General features: G+C 28.0%; 1 protein-coding gene across 1 annotated transcript in view; it reads right to left on the bottom strand.

Annotated features, from left to right (window-relative positions):
- Positions 1-10,578, bottom strand: part of LOC124924408 (agamous-like MADS-box protein AGL104) — a 32,006-nt gene extending 21,428 nt beyond the window's left edge. The window contains exons 1-10 of the mRNA XM_047464451.1: positions 10,391-10,578; positions 9,279-9,332; positions 9,169-9,184; positions 8,983-9,077; positions 7,352-7,385; positions 7,212-7,273; positions 3,336-3,435; positions 3,197-3,250; positions 2,224-2,366; positions 1,971-2,107 (exon numbers count right to left, since the gene is read on the bottom strand). Coding sequence (XP_047320407.1) covers positions 1,971-2,107; positions 2,224-2,366; positions 3,197-3,250; positions 3,336-3,435; positions 7,212-7,273; positions 7,352-7,385; positions 8,983-9,077; positions 9,169-9,184; positions 9,279-9,332; positions 10,391-10,578 — 883 coding nt within the window. The remainder of the gene's footprint in view (positions 1-1,970; positions 2,108-2,223; positions 2,367-3,196; positions 3,251-3,335; positions 3,436-7,211; positions 7,274-7,351; positions 7,386-8,982; positions 9,078-9,168; positions 9,185-9,278; positions 9,333-10,390) is intronic.
- Positions 10,579-20,246: the final 9,668 nt, after the last annotated feature.

The following is a 20,246-nucleotide window of genomic DNA, read 5'->3' as shown; positions in this document are numbered from 1 at the left end:
TCCTTACCAAGGATTAGAGAACACTCATTGACCCTTAGGGAAGTTTTGGGATGCTTAGATCCAAGCTTTAATGCCTGCAACAGATTTTCGAAAACAATGGTGGATTTCTGTAAAATCACAATTTTGGAGGGGAGGTTGGATTCTCTCGTTTGGGAATGACTTGGGAGGGGTATTTATACTATTCCTAAGTTGGTGGAGGCTCCTAGTGGACTGAATCAGCCAAAACCATTAATGACATTTTAGTTGTTCTTAAGTCAACCCTTTGAATAAGGATTATTCATCCCTATTTTGATAAGGAGAATTATCACCATCGTAGGGTGATCATTTCAGGCTTTAAATGAGCCGAAATGGTGGACTAACGGAAGTGTTCCAAAATGAGAAGATCAATCATGGATCTTCATCCTTATCATCGCGGAGTCGCGATGAGGAAGACGAGTAGAGGACAAAACGACGTCGTTTAATGCGTGTCTGGCATTCTGTCAGCGTCTAGGCGTTCTATTAACGTTCTGGCTAACGGGGTTAACATCCTGTTAGTTGTTCTACTGCGACCCGGGCGCACGTTCCTTCAGCTACATCCAACTGGAGCGCTCTAATGCGCTGGATGAGATTCTAGCGTCCATCCAATGGACGCGGTTCCTACTCCAGCTTTTTCTTCTATTTTTGGGTACACCCGATTACAAATTTATTTTTATTTTAAAGCCTTAAAGTTTTGTTTGAAATTGATTTTTCTTTCACCTTATAGGTTTTAATTTTGATCTTTTTAAATACACAAAATATTAAAATAAATATGTCTAATATTTTACCATTTTTTTTGATAAATATTTTAGGGTTAAATAAATAATTGTTTTAGATGAAATGAACAAATAATTCATTCTAAATTATTTATTTAGGTCCCTTAATTTTTCTAAAATTATTTTTAGATAAATGAGTAGAATATTTATCTTAGATAATTTTATTTTTATTATTTTGATAATTTTCTTTAAATCACAATAATTAGGTAATTAATTGTTTTAATTGGTTGATTATTTTATTTTATTTATTAAAAATAAATTAAAATAATTATTTTAATATTATAAATTGATGTAGATTTTTAGTGCTTATAATATACCGTATACTACTCTTTTGAAATTAAGAACATACGATGAGTTAGTATTATAGTAGATAAACTAAAATGTGTATAAGATATTACAAAATCAATGCATGAATTCTCTCTATTTTATACTAAGATTTTTAATGAAGACGAAGAACAAAAACACTACCATGTGTGTTCGACAAAAATTCATAAATGAATTTAGCAAATTCTCAATAAGAAAACATTGATAAATGTTTTGTTGATAACTTTTTTGGAAGTAGTACAAAATCCTTAAGTATCTTATAAAATGGGACAAAAATAAAACACTCAACTTATTTGAGATTTATTCTACTTCCATGTAACAAATAAAAACTAAAAAAAAATTGTATTAAAATACTTTCATAAGCAAACAAAGAAACCCAACTGTATTCTCAATACTATATTCTTTAAGCACTTACTCTGTCACTCATATTTATTACAAAAATAACAACTTAGCACCAAAAGAAGTACATAAATTCAAACCACCTATTACAAAACTAAGTCATTACATAAGTTATTATAAGTTTCAACAAAATAAAACTATCAAAATCGTATCCTCAAAAAGTTCAACACATGGAAAGAAAATAAAGAAATTGAAAAGTACAAAGTAGACAGTACAAAATAAAAAGAAAGAAAAGTTTAATAGTTTAACCAAATAACTCAGTAAGCAAATCTCTAGTTGTCTTCTCCACTTGTGAAGTTGAATACAATTGGGTCTCATTATTTCCTGTCCACATTAATATTAACATAGTTATTTTCTCATCTTCTCCTTACCATATTTTTAAGAAACTACAAAAATTAAAATAAAAATTAAAATCAATTCCTCGTATAAAGGACAAACTTGAACCATAATATAGACCTGTTGTGTCAAATTCGGGCCAAATAGAAGGGTTGAACTCCATATTTTGCCTAAATTGGGGTGCATTCGGTTGCTCATAGAAAAAAGTGGGTTGTGACTGTAGTTGTGTGTTGTCTAAACTCATAAGTTGTTGATTCCTGTACAAATTTTCAAAAGAAACAAACAAGAAACAGACATTGAATAAATAATAAAGGGTTCTTGTATATATATCCTAGTTAAATTTAAAATAGTAGTCAATGTTTTTGACAAATACCTCAAGGGAATGAGATTGGGAGGATTTAAGAAATTCATATTATTCTGACCATTTGTTTCTAATCTTGGTGAGTGCCAATCCATCAATGTGCCACCACTTGAGTTATTGTTTGAGATCAAATCATGATATAAAGGAATTTGTACCTAGTTATATGAATAAAAGAACAAACATTTCAATAGTGAAAATGGATGAAACAGATATTTATAATAATTAGATCATTTTAAAAGGAATTTAAGCAAACAACAAAAGCAAAGTATAAAATATGAGTAGAAGATTAATTCTATAATGTACTCACATTTAAGTAGTGAAGGGGAAATAAGTAGTGAGGGAGAATGTGAGAAAATATTTTCTCATATCAAATAAACTATTTGATTAAATAACTGAATATTGTTAACTTTGTTATATGTTATTAATAGATCAAATTTTTTTCAATTAAAATTTGAATATAAAATTTGTTGTGAAATTCAATTTATAGCTAAAACTGATATTTTCCCTCACAAATAACATAATTTATACCATAATGTATCGTTTAAAGATCGATCAATCTTTTACTGTTAATCTTAGAAGTAATAACTAAAATAACTATCATCTCATGAAGTATTTCACTATATCAAGCACTTGCTACATGTTGGATGAAATTAATTAACCTACAGGGACATCTCACTCATGTTAATAATTGTGGGACAAAAAAGAATTATGACTACCTGCATATAATTGGATTGAAATTGATTTTATTTTTCTCACACGCAAAATGTGATTCTACAACTTTCTTGAAAGAATAAAAAGTCTCATTTTTCAAAATAAAATTTCATTGTGGAAAAGAGAGAATTGTTGAATTCTAAATCTAGCAAAAGTGTTTTATCAACTATTAATTTTGTAGTGAAAATAGAGGTATTTATTGAAACTAAATCTAATTTGTTCATGAACAAAATGTATGGATTAAGGACAAAGAAATCAGGTAAAACAAAAAAACCTGAGAAATGACATTTATCGCTTGAAGATGGTTATTCTCCATCTCTAATGTCCTCTGTAAAAAAATAAATCAATGCATTTAATCTAAAATTTTTATAGAAAATTCTCCAAATAAAAACTAAAAAGCTAATATTACTTACTTTGCGTAGTGAAACATGTTTTAACGTCTCCTTGAGTACACATTCACGAATTTGTGCCTCAGAAAGTGTAGTAATTTCTGAAGGGTCACTTTCAAAGAATCTGTGTATGAATTTTGGATATTAGAATTATTGAGTAATGAGATATTCAAATTGCATTAATAAATAAGAACTATTTGAATAAGACATTAATTAATTAGTAACATCTTAATTTTCAAATTATACATGTAATGAAAATATGAAATACATTGACAAATAATGCTAAAAATGGAAAAGTGAAACAAATTTAAATATATATATATTAAGAATAATCATTTCCGCAATGAAATTGATTAGGTCTTTAACAATGAGGCAGCACTAAGATTTGAGGAGAAAGTTCAAGAGTCGATTGATTTTATGTACAACAGCATAATTTTGATATTTAGTTTACTAACTAAACTTTTATTAGTGACCTCCCACACCCATGCTCACTAAGTTAGTCAATTTTTGTCTTTTTGTCTTTTTTTTTCTAATTTTGTTTTATCTTATTATAATGAGAGTCCTGTTTTTATTTGTCCCATTTTTTTAAATTTTGTTTTTTTAAAGATAGATGAGGTATGACTCTCCTTTAGTGTGCGATTAATCCCCGTTGGTTAAGCAAATAACTCGCCCGTTGGTTAAGCAAATAACTCGCCCGTTGGTTAAGCAAATAACCCGCAAACACACTTAACATAATTAACCAGGAGAGTAAAATTTTTTGCATGACAAACTCGAACTCAGTACCTCAGAGAGGATAGGGATATCCACGTCTTTTACCGCTAGGTTAGAAAATGTTATTTATTTGTCCCATTTTGGCCTCAATTAAGTGGGAATGTATTGGTAACAAGAGGGTAAAAAGCTATAATAGTTGACAATTTTTTGTTCTCTTTAACTCACTATATTAATTTCTTCTTCTTCATATCAAATAGATTTTTACAAGTCTTTATACGAAAGTTTATGATTGTCTCTATAAATGTCAAAATAATGTATATCTCTTGGTTATCTCACTCGCCCTTAAAACCATTAATATTATTATAGAAATATTAAATATCAAAAAATAAAACATCTTAATTTAAGTTTTTCAACAGATCTACCCCTTAAACTTAAATACTCTTCACATCTCTCATTCCAATCAGTCTTTTACAACTCTCAAGCAATGTGGTTAGCAGTGGCTTAGTGAATACGTCAGCAGGTTGAGGTCGACTTTCAACATGCTCCAGCTCGACCATTATTTCTCTAACTTGTTCTCAGATGAAATGAAATTGGACGTCAATGTGTTTGCTCCTTTCGTGATTAACCAGGTTCATTTCCAACTCGATCGTCGACTTGTTATCAACTCGGATCACAATCCCTTTGTCTCAGATCACTCTCATATGCTTTAGTAAATTTGAAAGCCAGACTACCTGACACACGCTCTAAGAGGTCACCACAAACTCAGCCTCACAAGTCGACAAAGTTACAATAGGTTGCTTCTTTGACAGCCAAGTAAAAGTCTATTCCCAAGTAGGAATACATAATCTGAGGTACTTATCCGGTCATCAACGTCACTACACCAATCACTATCCGAATAATCCACTAATCAGTAGTCATCTGATTTTAAATATAAAAGACCAAGTGAAAGGGTTCCTCGAACATATCCCATAATTCTCTTTAAAGATTTCCAATGTGTATAGATTGGATCCTCCATGAACTTTCTTGTTATCCTAACACTCAACATTAGGTCGTGTCTTGTTCTTGTAAGATATCTTAGACTTTCGATTAAGCTTCGATATCTCCCAGCATCAGCTCGTTCTCCTCCATCAAACTTTAAAGTTTAGTGCTCAGTTCCATTGGAGTAGATACCGGGTTGCAATCCTCCATTTTAAATTTCTTTAAAATTTCAAGCATGTACCTTTCTTGGTATATAAAAATCTCTTCCTCCGATTGCTTCACTTTTAGGCCAAGAAAATATTTCATCGGGCCTAAATTTGTCATCTCGAACTCTTCCTTCATTACCTACTTGAACTCCTTAATCAATTTTGCATTGCTCCTAGTGAATATGAGGTCGTTGAACTACCATCATATCATTTTCTAATTTCTTTGTGTAAAAAATATGCTCGTACGGACATTTCTCGTACCCATTTTTCTTGAAATACTCGTCAATTCTCTCATTACAGGCATGAGGAACCTACTTTAGCCTGTAGAGGGATTTTCTCAATCTCAGCATCTTCTTCTCATCCTCTCTTTTCATGTACCCGAGTGGTTGCTCGACATACATCTCCTCCTTCAGTACTCTATTTTGAAAGGCCGACTTCACATCCATTTGTAGAATTGGTCATTAGTTCTAAGCAGCTAATGAGATCAAAAGTCAGATTGACTCCATTCTCGTGATATGATCAAATACTTCATCATAATCGATTCTTTCATTTTTCTATAGCCCTTCACCACAAGTCGATCCTTATAACGCTCAAGCTCTCCCTCAACATTCATCTTTTTTGTACACTCATTTTACTCCAATGGGTGGAGTTCCTTCATAAAGGTCGACTAGCTCCCAGATTTTGTTACGTTAAATTGCCCAATTTCTTCATCCATAACTAATCTCCATTTCTCGTCTATACCACTTTCTCAAAATTTAAATCTTTTGAGTCGACCAGGATACATACAACGTGGACTTCATTTGTAGTGTCATATATCTCTCATAGAATTCTCATTATGGCTATTGAGACTCGAATTCATCTTTAGAAAGCTCGGCGGTTGTTGATATTGGAGGCATATTAACCTCCGAAATTGTTTCTTACTCAATTGGGTTACTCTAATTCAATGTCATTGATTCCTTCACGTGAACATCTCGGCTCACCACCATTTTCTTGTTAATAGGATCAAACAATTTATATCCTTTAGATTTTTCATCATACCCGATAAATATGTACTTTTAGCTCTAACAATTTATATCCTTTAGATTTTTCATCATACCCGATAAATATGTACTTTTTGTTCCGATCTTCTAATTTTGTCAAAAAACTATAATAATTGGCAATACTTCGTTCTCTTTAACTCACTATATTTCTTCTTCATATCAAATAGATTTTTACAAGTGTTTATAGGAAAGTATTAAATCTTTAAATGTTTGGCCTTGTTCTCTTTGGGTTATTTGAAAAATCAAAACAAAATCAATTTTCCAATCAATCCCTTCTCAACAATCATATCACTCATTTCATTAACCAAAATACTAAAATACCCTCTATTTTAAATTATTATTTTTGATTTTATTTATATATATTAATACCCTTTAAGTCATTTTACCAAAAATAATTATCATTTTCTCAAAATCATCACCAATCATTATTATTTTCTCCCTCTAGATTTTTTAAAAACCCCAATCCGAACATGCCCTTTGCCTCTTTAAATACCAAAATAATATTATTCCACTCAACTTTAAAACCATTAATATTATTATAGGAATATTAAACATCAAAAAATTAATCTTCTTAATTTATGTTTTTCAACAAATTTCACATTCTTCTTTTCTGTTTTCCTCATTTTAGCCTCAACCAATGACGGTGTTTGTGAAATGATGTAATCATATAAATAAAAACTAAAACTTAGGGTTAAATATATAGGATAGACATGTCCTTGAGAAATTATAGTCTTTCTTAACCTAATTTCTTTACATCTTTCTATATTTATGCATGTACCCTACTCCCTGAATTTTATTAGTACGTAGTCCATGATAGATGGATAAGAACACAATAATCTAATAAATTTTCTTTAATAAATTTATATTCATTCAAATTAATTAGGGAAAAATCATTCTAGCAAAAAAAAAAAAAGGGTAAAATCATTAAATGGTGGCAAATGCAGAGATTAGTAAGAAAATCAGACCTTAATCGTTTCTCCATAGCCTCCAACTGATCCTTAAATGCTATGATTTCTTGTTGAAGTTCCTATAAATCATTTAATTAGAGTGAATAATTGCATACACATAAAAGAATAAACAATACTAAATTGAAGATGTTTCGTACCTGAACCTGATAATCAGATTTAGACATGTTCCTCCTTTATACAATAATATCAGCACAAAAAACAAAGTAGGAATTTAGATAAATAACAAATAAGAGAGAGAATCTTAACCAAAACTATAATTAAATTAATGGTAAAACATAAATTATTGTCTGTACAAATTGGTGATTTTTTTTGATTTTTTTATTTTAACACAAATTGTTTATTTGCTGTTTATATTTTATAAAATCTAAAAATAATAAATATAAGTGTTTTTTTTTTGTTTTAAACCTAGAAACAATAAAAACAAAATTGAAATAAAATTCAAGAATGTTAAAAAAAATCAAAATTAAATTTTGAATATGGTTGCTAAGAACCAAAATTTTTTGAAAATGTTGTACGACTTATAATTGCATTTTATTATTTTAGTATTTACTTTTTGTTTTATTGGAAAATATAATTAATATATTTTGGGGAATCTTGGCTACAATGGTGCAATCCTAAATTGTCCACTACTGCAAACAAGAGGTGGTTGCTGAAGTGCCTTAATTTGGAAACAATTAATATAAAGTGAGAGAGCCCCTTTAAAAAAAAATAGGAATACAAAATCATCGAGCTTAATAATTTTTTTCTCCCTCTAAGTTATATAAATAACTCAAATCCGAACGAACTCTATAAGATAAATGTGGGCTGCGATACAAAAAAGCAAATAGATAGTATAAAAATAGTAGTGTTAGTACAAAAAATATCCTAACATTAAATTTTCTTGTTTTTTGGGATATTTGTAAGCTTTACTTAATTATTATAATATTAAATAACATTCCAAACTTTATTTCACAATAATTGCAACTTTTACTCAAAGTATAATAAAATGTTATCACCATTCAAGGAAAGACTTAGAATTGTTGTGATTAAGCTCGGCGAGCTTTGTTGGAATGCCAGAAACTGAAATATATTATTTTGATTGTCAATTGTTTAATGTTATAGAATAATTTTTTATTTAAAAAAATGTGAGTTGTTAATTTGATACATAATAAATATCAAATTGTCTGTGTATATATTATTTAAAAAGTAAAAATTTTCATTGCTCAGTAGAGAAAGTCTCGACTTCTTCGTAAAGAAATGGAAAACACAGGAAAATTTGTGAGAAAGACAAAATTGAAAAACATTTACAAACACACGGATGTGAGACACCCATCCCAAAACCAACAATGCATCAAGAAAGAAAACTCTATCGTTCAACAAGAACGTACAACAATTCATGGGGTCGACTCAAAATTTACATGAGTAATTAACCATTTGAACTTGAAGATGATTAGTGATGACAAACCTAACTTTGATCCAAATTATGAGTGCTGATGTATGACCGTAATTAACAAGACACATTAGCGTTTAATTCATACATTTTAAATAACAAATACGAAATTTTAGTTAAATGTTCCTGCTTTAACATTTGTTTTTTGAAAAATTGGCATCTCATCATTCAAGTCATTTCATCAATTATATCAATTTGTTGTTATTTTATTTGTGTGAACTGTTTTATTGATCTATTATATTTTGGACATCTTATTTGCCAATTTTGAATGAAATATTGATCTTTAAAAAATGAAATATTATAAATATTTAATACCTACAAATATATAATAATTATTACCTCAAGTCTGGCGATGCAGGTTGATCAGCCAATAAGTCCACAATATTGTTTGCTTGGGCAGCCTTCAAATTATGGCACACAGTTTTCCTTAGATACTGTCAATATTTGTTCAGCCGTTTAATTAATGAAAACTTAAATAAATAATGGATACAAATATCATATAAATAAATATTATTAATTAATTACCTCTTGATTCTCTAACCTTTATTCATAAATATTGCACAAGTTAAAAACAAAGTTAATCATCAAATAAGAAACAAAAGAATAATCATAATAAACTACACTTATCAAATTACCTTCTTCCTCCATAATCCGGAATATTCAAACACCTTTCAATGACTTCTTCTATACTGTCATACATCATATATATAATAGAAAATAACATTATTAAAAACAAAATTAAACTAGAAAGATTATGTTTTTGTATTTAAATTCATCTAAAATTTTATAAATCAACTTATTTAAAAATATGAAATTACTTAGATATTCAATCAACGAATGTGTATGTTATCTCAATATTCACGCTATCACACAAATTGTAATAAACAGTGAATAAAATATTAAAAGATTACTATAAAACAAATATTATTGTTATCATAATTTAATTAATTACCTGCAATAAAAAAAACCCAAAAACTCTTAGGCCTAGTTTGACCTTGTTATATGGTTTTTACCTGGGATTTGCCAAAAAAACCTTGTTTGACCTAAATGAGAAGAAAACCAGATTTTTTTATCCAAAGTAACCCTGCACATATCCCAATAAAAGTATTTTTTTAAAATAAAATAAAAAATAATTTTAATATTTTAATATATAAAATTATTGATTAAATAGTTAAAATGATTGATTATTTTTTACATAAAACCTAAAAAAAACTAATAACCAGTATATTAAACAAGCCCTCCAAGCTCGTTTGATTTTTATTTTGTTTTTTTGGATAAAGTTGTTTTTTTTAAAATAAAAACTAGATTGATAAGATTTGGAAAAATATGATTATTTAAATATATATTATCTATGTATCCTTAGTTTGTTTAATAATAAAAATATTTAAATAAAGAGTAATTTTATATTTTTGTTTAATGAATTGTAAAGATTTGATTATGAAAATAGGAAAGATGTGATAGTTGGATTGTTTTTTTGATAAACCCCTTAATAAACCATATGGAACATGTCCTAAGCTACTACTATGCTTTAATTTTGTTTAGTTTTTAAACTCTCTTTATATCACATCAATATTATTTTAAACTAATCTTATCATAACAAAATTTATTTGTAAGACAAAATCCAATATAATTCTAAAAAAAAAACTCTAATCATAAAAGTTACTCAAAGTCTACATATGTCACACCTCATAAGAGATGAAGTAAGTTTATAATTATTAAAAATATGAATTAAAAAAGAAGATTGAACCTTTTATTATTGCCAGAAAAGATTCTGAGTTTCCCAGTAGGGGAAAAAGTGATGACAGCAACATCAACTCCACAGAGAACAGATAACTCAAAGGCTTTCTTCATCAACCCATCCCTCCTCTTTGTAAATGATATTTGTCTGTTCACTGAGTTCTCTATCCTTTTGATCTCAAGCTTCACACGCCCCATCTTTCTTGATCTCTGCAGAGAGTTTTTTAGGTCAAAAGGATAATGAATTTTAGGATGATGAAGAAAGCTATGGAGAGGTAAAGGAGTGAGATATTGTTGATTTATAAGAGAATTTTGTCATAGTTTGCCGTCCTTTTCTCATTGAAGATCATGATGAATGATAATTCTATCACATAGTTTATGGCGGTGTGTAAGGACCTTCCACTCGGTGGAGACACGTAACTATATAACATTTTTTTTTAATAATCTTACAATTCTAAGGATAACTGTTAATTAGTTTGTTTTAGGATTTTTTTTTTCTTGTATATTTTTCTAACATGTAGTAGAATATTGTTTCATCTTTCTTTCTTTTATAATATAGTATAAAAAATTATTTTCTTTTTTAATTTAAGAATATAACATCGAAAATTCATATTAATTGCTTTCGAGTTTAATTAAATGTCGAACACTGTAATGAAATAAAATTTGTATAATATAAACTCAAAAGAATATATTTAAACAAGTAGTAATAATTTATTTGATATTGGGTTATGTGGATTTTAGTAAGAAAAAACATTTTTTTTTGATAAAAAAAAATTATTTTTTAAAATTTTTGTATGATAAATTTCAAAATATAATATTAGATATTTAAAATTTAATAAATAAAAATATTTTAATATTTTAATTCTTAAAAGTAATTAATTTGATGAATAAATTTAATAATATAAAATCCATATCAAATCAAATAAAGAGATTTTCCTTAAAGTATTGTTAACACATGCATTTGGCACAATTCAATAAACTAATAGTTTTTTTTTTAATTTAATAATGTTTTTAATTAAACATTATTTCCTTCTTTCTTTCATTAATTATATTATTAAATTAATTAATAAAAATATTAAAACTTCATTTATTTATAAAAATAAAATTTATTTTATCATATTATATTAAATACATTTTAAATCTTTTTAATAAAAATATTCACTTTCACAAAATCATATCTCTCAATATTTGTTTTAATAAACTATATTTATTCAAATAAACTTAAACCTAAAACCACACTAGCCTACCCACATATTGGCTACATGAATGAAAGTTTGTTGCTTAAGGGTTAATTTGATTGAGTTTATTTCAAAAGTATTTTTGTAAGTTTGATATTTAGAACTTAATTATATCACTATCTTGTTTATGTTAATATTTAATTAAGTAAATAATTAATTTATAAAACTTTCTTTATTTTAATTTATTATTATTAAATGATTGTTTATTTTTGACTTTCAACTTATATTCGGTACGAATTGTTGTATTTCACTCTCGTGAGCCCGATCCTTCACATGAGGCCACATACAAAGACTGTCATTCTTTGTTTTATATGAAATTCAGAACTACGTACGTACAATCCTGCAATCTAATCTGTGTTTTTTTTTAAATTCAAATAATTGTCTCCATCTTTATCTTGGATGGTTTGATATAGAGCTTGTTTGATTTTGGGTTATTGGGATGGGAGTTTTGAAAAAAATAAATATTGTGTAATAAGAAAAATGTAAGTTATTTAATTTTGTAATTGATTAAATTATTATAAATTCTTCATAAAATTTTAAATTTTATAACTAAATAATAAAATTTAATTGAGTGATTAGTTAGTTTAAAAATATTTATAAGTAAAAAAACTAAAGAATCTGTCAACAAACAGCTTAGTTAGAAAAAAAATTGAATTATAAATTGAAATATTATATAACAAAAATAAGTATATTTTAATATTTAATTTTATAAAAGAATAGTGACCATAGTTAATTAAATTTCAACTGTCATGAAATAATGTGTTGTTTTACATGTAATTCATATATTGATTGTTTTACATTATTTTGATATTGTGTATTTTTTGTGCTGTGTTGTAAAACTTCTGTGTATAATATATTTATAGATATAAATATATATTTAAACTATACGTGCAAGTTGTAGGTTTGAGATAAAAAAAAAATATAATTGTGTCGTGCCTGTCTTGTGCCTATCCACGAGGCAACATTGGTTCACAATTACAAATAAATCAAATTTTAAAATAATATTTAGTTAATTAGTTATTTTTTCATGCAAATTTAATTTAGACTCAATTATATATAAATCACAATTTTTGTATTATAAAGAACATTATAATTGTTAACAAATTGAGAGAAAGCAATATAAATTTAGTAAGTATATATAGTTGAAGTTATTTGTGTTCTAAACTAGTTATATTTGAATGAGAATATATGGGGTTTAGAATTGAATAAAAAGTTAAGGAGTTAAATTTGATGAAATTATAATCTTTTTGGCAAATTAATCAAAACTAAAAGTTTGGGTCTAATTGAACTAAACAAAACTTTGAAGGCTAGATCGTATAAAAAATAATTATAGTGACTACAGTTATAGCTAATTCCTTATTAAACAGAAAGATGAAATAAAAAATCTCACTCTTTGTATACTTAGAGTTCTCTCCGGAATGATTTTTAATCTCTACCAAATTGGATCGATCTTCAATTCTTGAACTACTAATAAATTTAAAATTTGAGGACAATTTAACATTGTAGGTAACAACAAGATATCTATTACTCTAACATTGGGAGGACAATCTTCAATGTCTTGTCATATTATTAATCTCCATATTAAAATAATTTCATTCTTTTGTGATGATTTATTAATAGTCTTCAAATCTTTGTCATGACTTTCAATGAAATGTTAATCCCCTACAATCTTAGTCCGTGAATGAATTTTTTGAAATATATATTAGGGATACACTTAAAGTTTTGAAAGTAGTTTTAGACATTCCATGTTGGCGGATTAAGCGATGCTTAATTTGAAAATTCAATAATTGTGGTTATTGAGCGATTTCATGTTATAATTTATTGCGTCAATTGTCATGCACGATGTTATCACGTTTCATCCATAATATTTGCACACACACAGTAATTCGGGGATATTTTATTCAAATATTTTAAACACACTCGAAGATTGAGTTATTACACTATTGAATGAGAAAAAGTTCTTTTTAAATGGAGTTATCAAATTTGTCTATGCATTTGAGAGAAATTTGACTATTGTACTCGATGCTAGAAAAATGTTTGTATGATGCTATATTAATAGTTGTTATTGTTGAATCACCGATTTAAATGGTTTAATCAATTAAGTATCTTACCTAGCATAATAAATTAAACTTATTAATGTTTTTTAAACAAGGATGAACGTTGTAAAGGTTAAAAATATTGACTATATAGTTAACAATTTGATAATTGAAATGGTTTTGATCATATTGATTCTGTGAGAAATTTTGTGTATGGGGAAGTATAATAATTGATATATTAACTGGTTGAATTCTCCCATACAAATTTAGGGGTGCAAACGAGTGGAGTCGAGTACCATACTACTCGAACTCGACTTGAATTACATTGTAAATACTCGAAGTCAAACTCGATCGAGTACCAAAATATATACTCGAACCCGAATCGGTTACAATTCGAATTACTCGACTCGAACTCGAAAACACGAAAATTAAAATTTTTAATTAAAATTTTTAATTAAAATTATATTTTATAACTAAATAATATTTTAAACATAATAAAATATATATTTCACAAACTACACATATATAATCACAATATTATTTAAAAATAAGAAATATAAATCTCATCATATAATTTAAAGATAGTCATTCAATCACAAAATAAATTACAAATAAAACGTTCATCATAAATATTAAAAGTTTGGGAATATGATGCATTAGTCTTATAGTGATCTTCAAATTCTAATAGTAAAGGGCTAAAGATAATGAAAAATTGTTCCGTTAATATGAGAATCCAAAAAATAGATATTTTAAAATTTTCTGATAAAGAAAGAATAGCGAAGGATAGAGAAAATAGAAGAGATGAAGAGGTTTGACCAGAAAACGAGAATGGAAGGAGAAAATAAAGAAATGAGTTTGATTGTTTAATAATGAGAAAAGGAGAGTGAGGATTTGAGAATCAAAATCTTAGAAGGCATAAGAAAATTAATTATTTATATATATATATATATTATATATTATATATTATATATATATATATGGAAATTGATATAATATATACAGAAATAGATAATATATATAATAAATTATATATAATATATAACGAGCTACTCGAGTTACTCGAACAATAAATGTAAAGCTTGAGCTCAAGCTCGATTTTATAATCGAGCTACTCGAACACGACTCGAGCTCGGTCAAACCGAGTTCGAGTCGAGTTTTGACCGAACTACTCACGAGCAGCCTGACTCGTTTACACCCTACCAACCATCCCAATATCATCAAACTCTTTTACCCTTTCTTTGGCGTACCAATCTCCAATCAAACTCTCATCTCATAACCTTATTTTCATTTCTCAATTCAACCATCTCCACTAATATTACTAATCTATTTTACCAATCCCCTGATCGACCTCTCATCGAGAGTTAAAACTCTTTTACACCATCTCATTCCACACTTATTCATCACATCAATATTTTTAATCTTGTGACCTATCACTTTTATTTCGTTCAAATTAACCATATCCACCAATATTATTAAAAGTCTTTTATCAATCCCCTCAATCGACCTCTCACCGATAATCAAACTCATTTACTCTCACTTTGGCCAACCAATTCCCAATCAATTGACCTCTCTTTTCTCGAGACTAAGACTTTACAACCCACCTATTATCAACCTCACTTCAACTAATCAAACAATCTCATTCCACAATTATCTATCCTATCGATCTATCATTTCTCATAACCTTACTTTCATTTCAATCAAACAACTCATCTCCTCACATATTTTAATTACAAAAATTGTGCATAGTGAAATTTGAACATTAGTCTTGATTATGTCTCCTAAATAGTTTAACCACTATACCACTTAAGATTAATGATTTTAAATTATAATTTTGTTTATAAATATATAATTTATATGATTAATAATTTATAAATAACTCATATATATATATATACAAATAATAAAACAAAAAATATTAAATAATATATATATATATATTATTTAATATTTTTTGTTTTATTATTTGTATATATATTATATATATATATATATTATTTAATATTTTTTTTTTATTATTTGTATATATATTACGTACTAATTTATTATAGTTTTATCTTTTATTTCCAAAAATATATTAATACATGTTAATGATGAAATATATTTATTATATATATAATTATAGAGATTACGAAAGACAAATTGTTAGAATATTATATATATATATATATATATATATATATATATATTTATAAACCCTAAAAAGAAACATTTTTTTTTCGAAAAAGATTCGAAGTTCGAGAAATTTTAACTTTGGTTTACGTGTCAAAAATCATTTTTAATAAAACGTTATTTAAAAGATTTATAAAATATATTCAGACCTTTTTAAATTAATTATAACAATAATTAATTTTGATTAAATTTCAAATAATCTTTTAGATTAGAATAATCAAACTAAAATTTGATTAATGATTTATTTGATTGAGAGTCGCTAATTGATTTTTAGTTTAAAATTAAAAAATATATACGTATACACACATTTTTTGATAGAGTTTTATTTTGGTTCGTAGTTTGGTGATATTCAAGAAAAGATTTTTGCGCTTCATCCTCCAGACCCATTTAAAAACGGTCTCTACTTTATAAAATCTTGGTTTTGAAAATTGGTTGTATAACGTTTTATTTTAACTAATTATTCTTCTGATTTTAGACATGCACATGTTTTTGTGTATTTAAAATTTTAAAAACAATATTTAAATACTGATACCTGATGATGATGCTTATGGAGGAATATACCCAAAGAACATTAGTTTTTAAAAGGTATTAGGGTTTTAGACATAAATCCTAAATGCGCCCTTATTAAAATATTTTTTAAAAATATTTTGAAATCATTTTATATTTTTTTGGGATTCTTAGAAAATAGATTGGATTCCCTAAACTATAAAAATAAATAGGTGAAAACAAACGGACCCTAGGACCGATGCTCTCAGTCCTAGGTAAAATTTTATCATCGGGGCTAAAACCCTCTGTCCTAGTTTGTGATTCTCGGTCGGGGTGCTAAAGCCTCCTAGTCCTAAGGCTAGAATTCTTGGTCGGGTGCGGATGTCCCTCGGTCGGGATGTTGAAATCCTTAGTTGAGGTTTGGGGATCCTCGGTTAGGGTGTAGATTCTTTTGTCCTAAGCTAACTTTGCCGGTTCTAACCGCGAAGAACACCATGTCTTGGGTTAAACTTGGACTAATTTTTCTTGGTCTTGGGTGCTAAGGATTCCCGGTCACCGATTAGCTTGGAGCTAACTTTTTTCGGTCTTAGGCACCGATGTCCCTCGGTCCTAGCTAGATTAGGGATAAATTTCTCGGTACTCAAGAACATTAAAAGTGCAGGTTTTTCAATTTTGTTTGAGGACCGAATAATTTGATCCAAGGGCATGGGAAGCTTCATAAAGCTCCTAAGAGCATTATGAACATCAATATAAGGTGTCATTCAACCGGGATGATGTTTCATTTGATCAAAATAATTTTGATGTAAAAATTAGCTTTTAGGTTTTTGGTTTTAGGCTTTAATGAAGTATAAAAAGTTTGTCAATAACTTCCTTATACTTCATATGATTGAATATAACAAAAATATGAACACTAACTATTTGTTTCGACCAATTCAAGAGCTGAAATTTTATTTTTATTATAAAAAAATTAGTTTTTGATCAAATATGATTGAGATGAATTGAAACTAGTCTAAATAGGTTCCCAACATCATTAAAAATATATTGATAAGCTTTTTAGACTGTTGTTCAAGAACAGAAAACCCGATTTTGAAATTTTGAAATTTTCAAATTCAAATTTGGAATTTTTTTTATCTAAATCGATTAATAGGGTTTGGCTTCATCAGAAAGCTCACAAGTGATCATAAGATCATTTCTCAATCAAGAAATTGAAGAACCAGACATTATACAAAATTATCAAAACTAAAATATAAAATTTCAATCTAAACTAGTATTTCAAAATAGAGGTTAACTGGAGGATTATTGAGAGTTGGAGAACACTCTTTGGCTCTTAAGGAAGCTTTGAGGATGCCTAGATCCAAGCTTTAAATTCTTACCCAAAAATTCTAAAAATCCAGAAAGCTTTAATTGGTGGATTTCTAAAAAACTTTGATTGAGGACTTCAGAGGGGATCTCTTGCCTTCAGATTTCTCAAGAGTGGCTATTTATAGCCTCTCAATGTCGGTTTGTGAAACAAGTGGTTTCCATTTAGTCAAATAACATTTGATGGTGTTTTGGCTGTTCTCTGGCCAATTGTCGATAAATGCATCAATGATGCTCCTAGGTATAGGGGAAATGATCACCAGAGTATTGTGATCATTTCACCTATTGAAAGAGGTCAAATGATCAAGAAACGAAAATCCCATCTTTGAAAAATCAAAGAGGGTTGTCGTTCTTATCCCGACCGTCGTCGATAGGAAGAAGTAAACTCAGGGTGAAATGACGTCGTTTCGTGCGTAAATCCAAACACAGTATGCTCCGTTGGCATTCCATCTAGGTCTAGTCCACGATGGAGCATTCCATCGCGTATCGGCTACCGACGCCAAGGCACGCATTAATCAATCATGTGCTACGCGGAAGCGCTTTCCTTCCGTTGCAAATGGCGACGCAGAGAAATCCTTGTTGTTAGATGATTTCCAGTGCCTATTTGATGGCTGTGATTTCTAATGTTGTGGTTCTTTTGAATTTGACTGTACTAGATCGCAGACAATTTTTAGTCCTAAGGGCCTATTTGAAATCAATTTTTCTTTAACCCTTATGTCTTTTATTTATTTATTTTATTTTAAAATTATATAACATATTTTTAATAAATATGACATATATTTTGCCATTTTTTTATTTTTTATTTTTTTTATATTTTTGTGTTTAATAAATAGATTGTTTGGAATAAAATGATACAACATTTATCATTAATCCTATATTATTTAATTTTAATTCCGTTTTTTTCCTATAATTAATTTGAGATAAAATGAGTACAACATTTATCCAAAATTATTTTATTTATTTTGCATGGCCATTATCCTTAATTATGATTTAATTATTAAAATAATTAATCCAATTAATTATTTAATTAGGTTTTGGCATTGGTTTTAATTATCTTGAATTTATTTATTCAAATATAATTATTTTAAAATTTACAAATTAGGTATGTAAAATTTTAGTTTTTACAAAGTGCCCACTAGAATCGAATTTGATTACAACAAACTAGTTTTTGAAAACGTGGATTCGAGTGAGATATTTAACACTATGTTTTTCTTATTATATTAATATCATTGAAGGTGATGGGAGGATAGAATGACTTGGTGTTGCTGTGCATAGCATTTGTCGAGATCTTCCAAGCATTGATCAGGGATCATGGATCATTCCTTGGTAATTATCCTAACAAGGATGGTTTCTTGAATCCTGTCTCACAGATCTTAAAAAAGTATCCAAAAAATCTATAGGATAATGATATAGAGATAATCATAGTCATTTGAAAGATCAATTCTTATTTAAACATGAATATTGTAAGCACTAAAAATATACACTCCAATTTATAATATTAAAATAATTATTTTGATTTATTTTTAAATAAATAAAATCAAAGTAATTAACTTCATGGCTAAAAATCCAATTAAAATAGTTAATCAATATTAATTATTGTAGTAATTAATCAAATTTTTTAATGGTTAAGGCCAAAATAAAAAATAAAATAATTTTGGATAAATGTTGTAGCCATTATATCTTAAAATATTTTTAGAAAAATTAAATAGACATAAATAAAAACTTAGAATAAATTATTGTATTCATTTCATCTAAAATAATTATTTATTTAACCCTAATAATATTAAAAAAAAACATTAAATAAATTGGAAAATATTTACCATATTTATTTTAATATTTTGTGTATTTAAAAAGATTAAAATTAAATCCAATAGGGTGAAAGAAAAAAATTTCAAACAAACCCTTAAAGATTTAATAAAAAAATGAAATCGTAATCGGGTGTAGCCAAAACCGGGAAAAGAAGCCATAACTAAAAACTGGGTCATACAACGACTCAGGCACGCCCGCGTAGCCCACAACTACGGAAGGAACGCGCGTCCATGCATCACCTGAGTGGGTAACGCCTGTTAGTGAAAGCGCTAAAGGCACGCCTGTGTAGCCCACAACTAAGGAAGGAACACGCGCCCATGCATCACCTAAGTGGGTAACGCCTGTTAGCTAGAGCGCTAACGGAACGCTCAGACGCAACGATTCCTTGACGGAATGCCCAAACGCGCTCAAAACGACGCCATTTTGAGCGCCACCTTCATCTCTAACGTGATGCCGGAGTAGATAAGATCAAAGACCCATCTTTGATATTCTTTTTTTGGAACTCCCTCATTAGTCAACCATTTTGATTGATTTAAAGCCGGAAATGATCACCCTACAATGGTGATCTTTTTTTCCTACAAGAATATGGATGATTCATCTCTATTTCGGCCAACTTATGGAAGAACAACCAAAATACCATAAATAGATTTTGTTTGATTTAATCCACTTGAAGTCTCCACCGACTCAAAAAAATAAATACATCCACTGTGTCGATCCGAAGGTAAGAAATCCACTCTCCACCTTCCAATTTTTTATTTTTAGAAATCTG

This window comes from Impatiens glandulifera, chromosome 2 (assembly GCF_907164915.1).
Source record: "Impatiens glandulifera chromosome 2, dImpGla2.1, whole genome shotgun sequence".
NCBI classification, from domain to species: domain Eukaryota; kingdom Viridiplantae; phylum Streptophyta; class Magnoliopsida; order Ericales; family Balsaminaceae; genus Impatiens; species Impatiens glandulifera.
The sequence above is the reverse complement of the archived record's forward strand: the minus strand, read 5'-3'. Positions and strand labels throughout refer to the sequence as shown.